The 14,367-nt window shown below is 33.6% G+C and overlaps 1 protein-coding gene across 1 annotated transcript; it reads right to left on the bottom strand.

Annotated features, from left to right (window-relative positions):
• Window positions 1–4,353: 4,353 nt before the first annotated feature.
• nrn1a (neuritin 1a) lies at window positions 4,354–14,230 on the bottom strand. Its single transcript, XM_062992047.1, has 3 exons — window positions 14,039–14,230; window positions 10,683–10,827; window positions 4,354–5,423 (listed from the first exon to the last, which is right to left on the bottom strand). The coding sequence occupies exons 1-3, from the start codon at window positions 14,091–14,093 to the stop codon at window positions 5,192–5,194; spliced, it is 432 nt and encodes a 143-aa protein (XP_062848117.1). The 5' UTR covers window positions 14,094–14,230; the 3' UTR covers window positions 4,354–5,191.
• Window positions 14,231–14,367: the final 137 nt, after the last annotated feature.

Genomic DNA, 14,367 nt, shown 5'->3' on the forward strand with positions numbered 1-14,367 from the left:
GAATTTAAATCAAGAGCAAAAACCTTAAAGGGACAGAATATGGTTAAGGAGGAATATTATATAGGACAGAAGTGGCATCTCAAGGCAGTGGCAATTTCGTCACATAGGTTTGATAAATTTTATTTTTTAGTTCTGCTTAATCCCGGTCAGGGTCACGGAAGGTCCACTTTCCTTGAAATCACAAGGTGCCAGGCAGTAACACACCCCAGAAAGAACGTCAATCCATCACAAGGCCTCGGCCAACCTCACCCCTCAGACATAGCCAATTATGTCTGTATTTATGCCCAGCCAACTAATAATACCACTGGCAATTTGAACCCTGAATTCCACTGGGCTACCATAATTTACTTTTCTCCAACAGAGTGCCTCTCTTCTATTCATTATTTATTTTAACTAATTAATTTTATGCATTAAGTACTATAAAAATGCATTTCAACTATGACCAAAACAACTGAAAGTACATTATTCAGTACACATTATTTGGCAGGGTGGTATGTTGTTTATAGTTATATAATAATATTATATTCAAATTATAAAAAAACAAATAAGTAAAGTACAAATAACAGAGCTTTTTTTCTAAATTGTGCTCTCTTCAATGTCTCCCTCAGCAAGTGCTGAGTAGATATTTTTTTTATTTTTACATTTGTAATAAAAGCTTTTTGGCAGCCACAGTGAATTTTGAAAGTAGCCCAAAAAACTTCATCTCGAGACCTTTGAATTTTCACCCACGTCTGCATTTTTAAACAAGCCCAATTTGGTGGGAAAACTGAGAACCTGACAGCTCTGCTGGTGATAATGTAAAGGAGAAGCACTGACTAAGCTCACCCACACATTCAAAATGGCCAAAAGGAATGCAGTGAATTTTTCATGACCAATGACAAAATTACAGAAAACTAGGCATACTTATAAAATACCCATAACCAGGGCTTGACTGCAAATTATATTCTCCAGAACTTTTTTCTAGACCAGCCCACTACAATCACAGTTACTCCAAAATGCCCAGCTCTCCCCTTCAGCTCCCCATATACATGATTCACATGTCACAGAGACTCCATTCTAGAACAATACCTTACTGGAGAAGTAGTTTTCTGTACAGGACACTCTTCTCTGTGACCCATATAATCCTCCTACACTGATTGTTTCTTTGTTTAAGAACATCAACATGTCACTGTCTGTGGCCATAAGCATTAGAGCCTCCAAATGATCCTGTGAAGACTTGTTCCAGAGTCTGTTCTTGATGAATTTGAAGTTAAATGCATTATGCATTATATGCATTTACATCCTGACTGAAACATATTTGTATTCAAATTTTATTAGAAATTTGAGACTATTTTAAGTCACGGTCTGACAAGTCAAGTCAAGTGTATATTTTAGGGTTTTTAGGCTAACTTGCATAGAGAAAACACCACTATGTTTAGGAGTATTTTATCTAATCAAGCTACTTCTTTGTTTCATAATGAAGATGTAATAATGCAGCTTTAAATAAAGTAGATATAATTTTTTTACTACTATGATTCTATATAAATATTTAAACCTCTTAGTTAATAGGTAAGAGTGAGATTGGTGGCAACATGGGATGAGCTATGTTGTGCTATGAAGTCATTAAGCATAATTGTCACAAAACTGTAACTTGATTCAAAATTAACAGACACACCAAAGGATATATTTTTGTCATGAAAAAATAAAATACGTTTCAGACAGATATTAAAAAATAGACACTTTATTTTATATTATATATATATATATATATATATATATATATATATATATATATATATATATATATATATACTGTATATTCTTTATATGTATTTGTGTGTACAATCTGATGATAAAATCAAGACTAGAATATTTGCATTTAATTAGTTGTTAAATTAAGCTGTTGTTTAAACAAATTACAAGCTCTGATTTGTTGTTTTTTATTCCTACATTTTACAATTTGACTCATATTATAATATTGCAGATATCTTCAGCTGTGTGATAGAGGGGGTTGACTAACACAAACACACATACACACTCACGCATATAATTTGAGCAGTAAGTATATGATAATAATAACATCTGTAAAAATGAATCCCACACATTTTTTAAACATTAACTCATTTATTTAATACTTTTATGCCTTTTTATTAGCAATCTTTTATATACTTGTATATCAATCTGTTTAAAACTGTTTCTTAAATCTGTTCTCAAACTTTTCTTACATAATCAATCTCTTATTTATAGTTGTATGATTTTTGGGATATTTGTATTTATTTATATGCAACATCCCCAGAGAAACAGAACAAACAACAATCAACAAAAAAAACAAAAACAAATAAAAGACACTTTTTAAAGGCAGTGAAACAAAGTGCCTTGGCAACATCAGATAGCTTATAGCTAACAAACTTTATCAATCTCAGTTTTACTAATGTCCTGCTACGATATAGCCTAGTCTCTGCACCCAAAACTGCATACCACTGTACTGTCCTATAATGTAGGATACTGACCTACTAGTTTGTGTCCAAACCCATTTTATACTTCCTTTTGCCTACAACTAGCATGGTAGGATACAGGCTTCAGCGCCAGCTTATCTATATTGTTTAGATACTAATCTGTAATCTGTGCCTAAGCAGTCGTCATGACACCTGATATGCCACTAGAGTAAGGAAGCACTTCTCTAAATTGCTCTGGATAGAGGTGCCTGCTAAGTGCTGTAAATGTACATATGTTAAACTGTACCAGCCTTTCACTGACTGAAAAATGTGTTACATTTAAATATTTGTGAAAGGTTTACTTGCCTTGTCACTAAACCACAATGCATAATTTACCATTTTAAAGTCGCAGCTTTTTGGGGTAGATGCCTAACATGAATTTTATTGCATTAAACATGTGCTTACATGAAGAGGTACTGTAAAATAATGTAATGTATGGTGTGTGTGTGTGTGTGTGTGTGTAGTAGTAGTAATAGTAGTAGTAGCAGTAGTAGTAGTAGTAATAATAGTAGAAGTTTTAAAGTATATTTTTTGACTCAGACACAAAAATGCATTAATTATTTCTATACAAATAAATGACAAAGTAAAAAGGTAAGTGCTATTCATACATTTAATTAGTTTATTTGTTTAATAAAAACAGTGGTGTGCAGTTTTGGATATTATTTTATATTATATAGAGTACATTCTTATAACCTACAAATCTCTCCCCCACCATATATAAATAACTGATATGAATAAATAAATAAATAAATCTTAGAATGATTAAAACACTCTGTACCAGAGAATGTCAACAGTCAAATCGCTCATTGTTTTTAATTCTCGCTACATCTGACGTTTGACATCGCTCCATATTTTTTTCACCTTAATAAAACATTCTGCCACTAATTAAAGGAATAGTTCAGTCAAAAATGCTAATGTTGCTAAAAAAAAATCAACCTCCACCACTTAGTGTCATGCAAATGAATCTGTGCTTATTGTTAGACACCTATTAACTCAGTTAAAAAAAAAATCTTTTCGGAGGGTCACATGAAGATCAAATTGGGGCTTTTTGCCACCTTTTTCCATATGTTAGCGCAATCTCCTCATAATTTAGCAAGGCAACTTTATTTTCTTTATTTTCACATCATGTTTTCATCCTTAAGGTGATCTTCACTACAAAACTTGGTATGATGTGAAAGCCATGGAGTCCTGAAGTGTAGAAAAATTTGACTTAATACAGCAATTTATACTGTATAATTATAACTAAATACCTTACAAAGTCAATGCTGAAATGCATTCTACCTAGATTGTATTCTCAACTTTTCTTATTGTTGAACAGACTATTTAGGTCATCTGAGGCATTACCCAGCAAACACATAAACTTTATGTTGCAAATACCTTGATGCTACCATTACAAAATGCCAAATATGTTACATTTACATTGTTAGTTAGATAATTTAGTGTCTTCTTCATATCAACCTGTTTTCTCGTGCAATATAACAACCAACCACATTCTGATCGTCTTTTTTTCTACTTGATGTGTCAACCTGTCAGAGATGAAATACAATTCAAGCAATTGAGGATTAAGGGCCTTGCTCAAGGGCCAGAGTGTGGCAATCTAGCAATGGCTGAGCTTGAACCGATAACCTTCTGATCACTAAAATGGTAACTTAACCACTGGACTACCACTGCTGTTATGTTAGATACAGTTGTAGCCAATGTTTATTTCTATTAAGGTAAATGTAATTTTACTCTGTTCTATGCTCAACTGCCAAAACTGTTACAAAACCAAATGAAGGTTGTCGTATGTTGCATTGAAGTAGATAAGAAGCGTTCTAAAAGGTTATATATACTGTAATTTGTCACAAGGGTGCTGTTACAGCTAAATAAGATGTCCAATTTTACTTTGTAACTGCATGTTTACAACTCACAAATGTCCCAATAAGTATGTGTATCTTTGTTGTGAGTAATTATGTTTGCTGGGTATTATTGTGTACCTGCTGGGAACGTAAATGTGTTTGGTTGAACTATTCCTTTAAATTCCCAGATTCATTCCTGAGGTTTTATTATTAGTTATAAGGCTATGAGTCTATCATAATTAGGTATTTTTTGTATTACTGTTTGTAGTGAATTTTAGTTCCTTACAGGTTGTACATCATGTAACACATTATCATACTTATCTTGGCATTATAAATCTGGCAGCTGAAAAAAAGATTAACAAAAAATAAAAAGAGGGAATACGGGCTGAGATAGTCTACCAGTGGAAACTGATTTGAGCTTAATTGAATATGATGTGTGTGTGCCTGGATATTTTTTTCTCTATGCATTATATATTAGATTATCAGGCCTACTGCAATAATTATTCCTTGCAGGCAGTAATGTAATTCCACACATGATCATCAAAAATGACCAACTTAAAATCGATAACTGTTAAATATTTGAAGAAGTCAAGTCCCAGGTCAGGCAGATGTGCTGGAGCATTCCCTGAAGACGCCTTATTGCCAATGTCCATAGCAAAATCAAGCCGTCTTCCCCGGATGAAGAGTAATATAAATCCATTTGGGTGGAGATGAATTTTGATAATCATATTATTAGGATATCATTTATTTTCTTTGTATTGTCGTGGTGATAAAGCACTGTTGTTTATTTTCTGATTTGTTGAGGTTTCCATATTTTTCTTTTTTTTCAGGGCTAAAAATGTTCGTTTTTGCATGTTCCTCTTCTTGAATTTTGGGTAGCTAGAACTGAAGCCATGTAAAGAGGGCAGAGAGGGTACTGAGCAGCAGGGTGATGCCCAGTGGAGAAGCTGATGGTACTGAAGCATCGTTTTCACCACCACACAGTTCAAACAAACTGCCTCTGAACTCCAAACTCCGAGACTCCTTCTTCAGTTTCTCCCACAGCTCCGTGGCTCCCTCCTGACAGTCCGCCAGCGCCGTGGTGGCACACGAGTGGAAGTCGTCCCAGTACCTGTCATTTAAAAATATCAAGGTTTCATCACATTAGTTTGCTTTAAAAACTACAACATTGCATAGTGTTCTCTCTCTCTCTCTCTCTCTCTCTCTCTCTCTCTCCTTCTCAGTTGCAAATTTTGTAACCATTGTATATGTAATGTAACAGAGATATATTCAGTGTTAAGCTAATTACTCCTAGTGCATGTGTTTGATTGCAGCAGATATGACTAACCTATGTGACTTTGATAAGAAAATCATTGATGCTATATGACATAGGACAGGCTATAGTGTCTGGTATATGCCAACAGGAAGGCTGCTGTGGCTCAAAATGAGGATAATCCTGATACTGATGATGAGGTGAATGCCTCACAACACAGTGCATTTAACCCTTCTGTGTATGGGTCTGTGTAGCTGCAGGCCAGTCTAAAGGCTTATTCCTGTCCAGCATTGAAAACACCTACAATGGGCATAAAGGCAACTGAACTAAACAACAGAGCAATAAGAAAAGGTCAGTTGGTTCAAAGTAACCCTGCACCAGGATGCACGATATGACAATCAAACTCACAACATACAGACGTTCAAGGACCTGCTGGCAATGTTTAGGCACCAGATACCACTAGAATCCTTTAGATATTTTGTGGAGCTTATGTCTCGGTGTGTCAGAGCTGTTTTGATAGCATTTTAGGTAAGTTGTCCTAATCTTTTGGCAGAGAGGAACTGTCAGGGCTTTCTAGTCCCTCATGGAGTTCAGATGGCCTAAGATATTCTAAAAATAATATCAGAGTATCTCTAAAACTGCAGATCTTATGGGGTGTTCCCGGTCTGCAGTGGTCAGTATCTTTCAAAAGTGGTCCAAGTAAGGAACACTGGTAAACTGGCGAAAGGGTCATACTGTAGCTCAAATTGCTGAAGAGGTTAATGCTGATTCTGATAGGAAGGCATCAGAATACACAGTACATTGCAGTTTGTTGCGTATGGGGGGACCAACACAATATTAGGAAGGTGGTCATAATGTTATGCCTTATCGGTGTGTATAATGTATAAAGTGATCAGTTCTAATAAAATATTATCTACTCATAATTTGACAATAAGAATCCATTACTTGCCTATTTAATTTGTGCTGGAATGTGAAGGGTTAAAGAAATGCGCCCTCTGCTGGCACGCTTCTTTAATTTAACAAATCTCATAAGTCTATATTTTTTGTTCTATTTAATGGATGGATGGATGGATGGATGGAAGGATGGAAGGATGGAAGGATGGATGGATGGATGGATGGATGGATGGATGGATGGATGGATAGATAGATAGATAGATAGATAGATAGATAGATAGATAGATAGATAGATAGATAGATAGATAGATAGATAGATAGATAGATAGATAGATACTTTATTAATCCCGAAGGAAATTAAGGATTAATTAGCCTGCTTAGTTGTGACAGCCTAGACTATTTATACATAGCTCTCTCTCTCTCTCTCTCTCTCTCTCTCGCTCTCTCTCTCTCTTTCTCTTTCTCCTTTTCGTTTATTTATGAATCCATTCAGTTACGTAAAATAAAATAAAAAATAGTAATGAATGTTAAGATTTGTTCGTCTCTCTTTTAGTTCATCGATAATTAATGTCGTTAGTCTATTAATTTCTTTATGTTGGTAAACATATAGGTATTTCGGCTAATGCATGTTTAGTTCGTTAATGCAACATTAATTCTATTTTATTTATTTATTTTATCGTTTGTTCGTTTATTCTTTTGCTTAGATTAAATATAGGCTATACATTATATTATTCTGTCACACATTCGTTTAGATAAAATAAACAGGCCTATTGTAATGTCTACATTTTTTCACACTTTGTAAAATCTCAATACTTTGTTCATTTGGTTATTTATTTAGAAATCTATTCGTTTATTTAGTTAGGATAAGCTAATAAATTTTGTTAAAAATGTATTTTTTTAAATCATTTTTAGTCATTAAAATAGGTTAATGCATGTTTAGCCTTAATTATTTCTTTCGTTTCTATGCTTATTAATTCCTTAATTAATTTCGTTAGATTAAAAACAGTCTGTGTTGGTGAGTTAGTTAAAAATAAACTAGACATGTTAATGCATGCTGCATGTAGCCTATATTTACTTATTATTAAACAGTAGCATATTCTGCATAGCATTAGCATTTATCTGGTTTCATCGAATGTTTTTATTCATTCGTTCTTTCAATCGTTTTTAATCCCGCGGGTGCATGTTAAAAACATTAATTTTGTTTATTTTTGCAGTGTTTTTATGCTATTTATGTTTATTCAGAGCTTGAGAAAGGGTGTCGACGTCAAGAACAGACTGTAATTGGGTCATATTTACCAAACCATCAGAATACTGTATTATTTTATAATCACTCTTTGCTGTGTGAGATTTTATACACAGTTGATCGATCGCAATTGAAGCTTTGCTTAATGGCATCATGCATGTTTAATGAGACAGTGTGTTAATATAGTGTTTTATTCAGTTTTACACGACTTGTTTCTCATTTAATATGTACTTTCTTGTTAAACAGATTCATAAATAATAGCTTATGCATCGACCAAAATGTGAATATTTTTGATTATTTTTCTAACCAAAACCCATTAAGGCTACCTCATTTTTACAATACCCAGATCAGCCTAGATGTGTCAGTTTAAAACATTTTAAATAAAATAAAAAGAAGTAAGAAATAAATGGTGAAATATTATTGAACACAGAGCTCCAGGTCATAAATGAGTAATAACCTACTAAAGATTTTTCTCTATAAACAGAACAAAAAAGATATTACTGTTTGATACTTGGTAAGATTTTGAGCACATTTTAGAAGCTAAAAATACATATACAAATACATAAACAAATGTATAATAATAATAACATTGAGCTGCTGGTTGCTGCATGGTCTAAGCTTGTGTCTGCTGTCTAATACTGATTTATTGATGGGCAGTACTGGTTTAATGATTTCTATTTATGCTAGAAATAAACCATACCAGCTTATATTGGTCACCAGTCTGAATTTGTTGGGTTATTAATATGTTATATTGTTTTTACTTAAGATGTGGTATTCATGCTGTTTAAAAGACATTTTTTGCATCAGGAGAGGTCAAGGACAAAACAGGACTGGAAGGCCAATAAGCTTTCAAAATCTGATGAGAGGTTTCTCAAAGTTTCTTCTTTAAGAGACTGGAAGAAGTCCAGCTAGGACCTGGCTCAGCATCTGGCAGAAAGGTTAGCATCCAAGAAACCATTTTAAAAGAAGGGGGACAGGGTAAAAGGCTAAAATATGCTAAAGATCAGTGGAAAAGAATATTATTGAGTGATTAATCCAGTTGATGGGTTTTAATTAATCATCCCATTCATTCAGGAAAGCGCCTGATTGGGAATGGTTTTATTTTTCAGCATGATAACAATCCCAAGCACACTGCTGAAATCATATTTGGAGGGAAAAACAGCTGATAAAGCACTGGCAGTCATTGACTGGCCTCCACAAAGTCCAGATCTAAATATTTTAAAAGCAGTATGTGATCACCTGGACAAAGAGAGAAATAAAAGACAGCCTAAACCTAAAAACCCATTAAGTCAAAAGAGAATTTGTATGGCTGGTCACTGATGTTGGTCAAGAAAGATTCAATTGATGTTCCAGCATAGACCTTACTGTTCATGATAAAACAGAAAATGGCCTTCCCTAAACTGTTGCTAAAATGAAGTATATAATTTCCTTTATATAAATGATTTATTACACTTTTGTTTAATAAATTGTTGTGGCTGAAACGTATGAATTCAAAAATTATAAGAGGTGTCCCAACACTTGTCCATATTGTGTGTGCATGTTCTTCTTTCTCTCCTTTTTTTCTATCTCTCTCAAACTTTCTCTCACTCTCTCTCTCTTATGAGACACACATTACTCATTAGCAGCCATTTTACTCAGTAGCTGTACTTTCTAAAATAAAGATGACAGAAAAGACATTTACAATAATTGCTTGTTTGGCGCCACATAGTCCTTTTGCAGAATAAATAATTCGATGGATTATGCAATACTTCAGGTGTTTAAGGAACTAAAGGGTTTTTAGGAATCAAATAATATTCTTGTATATCAGCCTACATCATTCTAAGAAAGTCTTATTTTTTCAAGTGTCCATTCCTTCCACTGCAATATTTCTAGTCTTCTCACAGGACTGACAATAGAAAATCTAGAGGGGGTTCATTTAATATCCACTAGATTGCAGCCTCTCTCTCTAATCCGGTTACTGGTCTTGACCTTTCACCTTTGCCATGTAGCAATACCTTGTCTTGTGCAGCATAATTGGTGGGTATGAACTACGGATTGTCGAGTTAACGTGATTTTGATGATTGAGGTGTCTAGTTAAACAAGCCACCCCCTCCACAAGCCATCTGCCACTTATACACACACACCCTCCCGCTCACTTTGTCATGTCACACTCACACATGCACACACACACACAAGCATCACATGCCTTGCTAGCTTTGTGAGATATTTTAATGACTTTAGTATTAAAGCAGCTTAATATTGAAATAACAATGTACTGTACATAAAAACTAATTGTTTTAAAGCATTTTTATGCAGATCAGGTAAACGTTTCCACAAGGGCTTTCTGCATTTTTGTAATGAGTTAGTCCTTATACCTGGAATAATATATGCTATTTAAACCACATACATGATTTATATATTTAAAGGTTATGTTCAGTGGCTAATGTTATGCTACAGTTAAATAATTCAACACACACACGTGTATTAATATTTCTATGGGTTATTTTCACTGACGTGTATTAGTGTGGCTAAATAAAGCTAAAGCTGAATAAACCTTGAACTCAGTAGTTAAATGATTAAATTATTAAAAACATTTTTATGTTGTTCAAAGCGAAGAATTTTTTCCTTATGTGTACCAGCAGAATTAGGTTCTCACATATTTCTATTATTATAGTAATATTTAGTCCCCAGAGAAACAGAATTCCACACACTTATCAGTTGTGATATTATATTTGTAGTGAATTTCAGGTGTTCTGTGCATTGCTAGAGACACATAATGCAATTATTTTCCCTGTCCATAATGCACACAGAGATCTAAAATAAATATATTTTAGGGTTCACTAAAATTATGTTCTCTTTATTTGCTTTACGTCCTAGGAGCATTCAAGAATCATTAAACCTGCTAGCATACACGCCCCCTCACATCTCTCTCTCTCTCTCTCTCTCTCTCTCTCTCTCTCAGCTAATGACCAGATGACTGAATATTTAAAAAGGGTGCCTACGTGCAGATGGTTTGCAGTTTCTCCTTCTCGTTCAGCTCCTGTGGATAGTTGGCCATGCTTTCTCCGAGCTGAAGCAGGCAGTTAGAGAAGCCCTTAAACACGGTGTTACATTTCTCCGTCGCTCCAACCGTCTGGAGCAAATATGCTGCAACACCAACAAGAACAGGTTGATGACATACTGCTCCCCAAGCATGATCATTATTGTTTTATTTACTTTAAATATTACCCAGAACATTCGTTAAGATCTTAAGTTTTTAAGATATGTATATAATTGGCTGATTATATAAATATATATATATATATATATATATATATATATATATATATATATATATATATATATATATATACACATATATATATATATATATATATATATATATATATATATATATATACATATATATATATATATATATATATATATATATATATATATATATATATATATATATATATATGTATATATATATATATATATATATATAAACCTAGATAAATCCTAGATCTTGGTTAAAACTTTCAGTAGCTAGATTTAGAATGTGGTTAATAAAGTGATGTTTGACTGTAGCTATGTTGCAAATCCAACATATTAAGAGCAATGCTGAAATGATTTCATCATTTCTGTGCGGGCGGTGCAGGAAGATAGAAAGGGATGGAGGAATGGAGAAGTGGAATGGATGGATGAAGTAATGCTCTTGGCTTGGAAGAGAAGGGGTGTGTGTTTCTGCAGTGCGTGATAGATCGTAAAGAGGATCGTAAAGACTTATTTTCACCTTAGCTATCACTATTTTATTTATTATTAATTATTTTATTATTATTATTATTATTTTAATAATTATTATTATTATTTTAATAATTATTATTATCATTATTATTTATAAAATTCCACATTTTTAATAATAATCACAACACTAGTAGTAAAAGTGGCATTTTATTTCATTTCATTGTATTATTTTACTGTGTAAACGACAGAAAAAAAGCCGCATCTTCAGGTTAGTTAAGCCTGGGATATCCTCAGCTGATCAAACCCTTGTAGTTATAACTGCGCTACACCCAGTGTTCCCTAGTTTATCCGTGAATCTGATCTACACTAAACGAATTAACCTTGTCCTGTCCTTTTATACCAAATATAAATATTACAAAGAGCGACAAATGTATGTAATAATTTACTGCGTATGCACGGACTTATTTAAGTCATAATTAGCTGACCCAGAATTTTTACCAAAACACTACGGTTTAAAACACACTGTACATTGCACAGACTATAATATAATTCGATTTAATTTCTGCTATACAATACTCTTACTCTATGTGAATGTCCTAGCGATGAATTCCAACCCACAAGCTACATACTGTATGCTTCACTTGTTTTCTGCCGCGGTCCCGTTATATATATATATAATTAACCAGGCAGGACTCTTCCTATTTTTAGACCTGGACTAGTACACGCTGAATTGAAAATGGCGGATTTTTCAACAGCAAAAAGCTGCAATTCTGGTGTGTCTACTAAAGCCATTGTCGACACCATTACACACTTAAATATCCGCACAGTTTCATCATTAATCCAGTTGCGTAGATATTTCTTTGGGAATGCATTTTCGCAGAAAGCTCTGTGCCTTTTTTTTTAGACTTTTCATTTTATATACTTAAGCACTCTGCTCGTATATATCACTTATATCGTATATAAGAACCGTGTCCTTTTATTCTATTATTCTATTCTATTTTTTGCATTTATTTCCCTTCTGTTCTATATATAGAAACGGCTGAAATAGATGGTCACGAAGCTCTTACCCGAATAAAAACGAGTGCAGTATGAAGCTGAGTGAGGAAGAGAGGAAAGGGAGGTGTAGAAAGGAGGAGGAGGATGGTGGAGGATAGTAAATTAATGCACTTCAACTGGGTTACTGTCCTGCTGCAATTCACTCCTGATTTTACAATCATTTACAACTTGTTAATTCTGATTCACTCCAAAGCATTATTTTATGATTACATCTTGTATCGCAATGTACATTTTAAAAGTATAGACTGCATACAATTAAAAAATACTACTACTACTACTAATAATAATACTAATTATATATATATATATATATATATATATATATATATATATATATATATATATATATATATATATATATATATAAGCACAACCTATTGTATGTAAAATATTGCCTCATATCAAAATATTAACCTTGAAATTACACTTTAAAAAATACTACTACTATTAATAATAATACTAATTATATATATATAAGCACAACCTATTGTATGTAAAGTATTGCCTCAGATCAAAAAGGAACCTTGCAAATAAATTTGACATTTTGGAGATGCACATTTTTGGTCATGCAAAACAGTTAAATGCATTTAAAACTATAATATGAAACATTATTAAATATTTTTTTTTATTTGCACTTAAACAGTGTAAGCCAAACAATGTATGTTTTATCTTTTTGATCTTGAACTTGCAGGGAAATATTAAATACGTGTGCAGCAGACTGTCACACGACTGCATTTATGTAACACTCTTTCGTCATACAGTTCTCCATTCAGTTGGAAGAGATTTAAGAGTTTTTTTTTCTCTTGGAATAGGGTGTGAATTATTTATGTCCCCAGTATTATGTGAAGCAGGCGCCCCCCACTCCTGATAGGCTTATTGCTTCTTGCTCCTCGTTGTTTTTGACAAACTGTCCCGGCGTGGATCAAACACTACCAAAAGGACTATGAAGAAATGCGCACTGGTAATAGTAAAATGTTTAAAAAAGCAAAAGCGCATTTCATAGGAAATTGTGCCTACGCACTAAACATTAACCTGTTTACTGGACATAGTACAATAGAAACATGCGCATTGGGGATACTTTTAAACCAAAACGTGTACGGGACATCATAGGACATAGTAAAATAGAAACATGCGTATTGGGGATACTTTCAAACCAAATCTGGTACGGGACATCATAAACTAGAAAGAAAATACTCAACAGACATGGTAAAATAATAAAATGCGCATAAGATATAACAACAATAATACACTGTATATAGTAAAACGCACCCTGTGCGTTTAAAGAAATTAAAGTAATTTCTTTGCCATGATGTAGAATTATGATCTAGCATCTAATATGCACAAATAAAGCAGAGTTAAAATTAAAAAATCGATTTTGATCATGATACAATTTAACTGCGTGTGCCTATCTGCATGCGTAATCAAATGTGAATTTAATTACGCGCAATGTGCATTAGAAATTTTGACACATTTACCACAATGACCCAGCATTTATTAAACAGATCACAGATCAATGAGCCACCAAGGACAAACCACGCAAGAACAAAAATAAAAAAGCTATATTTACACTCACCTATTTGAACAGCAAGCACCAATGAGATGTATCTTCCGGACAAAGTTAATCCCATCCTACGGGAGGTAAAACCATGAGAATGTGCCAACCTTTAGAGAGCTGTACAGGGAAAAGGTTGCCAAAACTGTACGTTGGACATAGCCGATTGTTTCGAGTGGACAATTCAAGGACTCTCTCTTTCTCTTGTCTTTTTTTACTCGCACGGTGAAACCGAATGAAATGGTGCACCCCGTTAAAGGAGGGCGGTATTGCCTCTTGTGCCTATCTCTAGCTCACTTTCTCACTCACTGTTTTACGCCCACATGGCGTAGTTGACGTAAATGTCCCCC

This window comes from Trichomycterus rosablanca, chromosome 3 (genome assembly GCF_030014385.1).
Source record: "Trichomycterus rosablanca isolate fTriRos1 chromosome 3, fTriRos1.hap1, whole genome shotgun sequence".
In the NCBI taxonomy this organism is placed as follows: domain Eukaryota; kingdom Metazoa; phylum Chordata; class Actinopteri; order Siluriformes; family Trichomycteridae; genus Trichomycterus; species Trichomycterus rosablanca.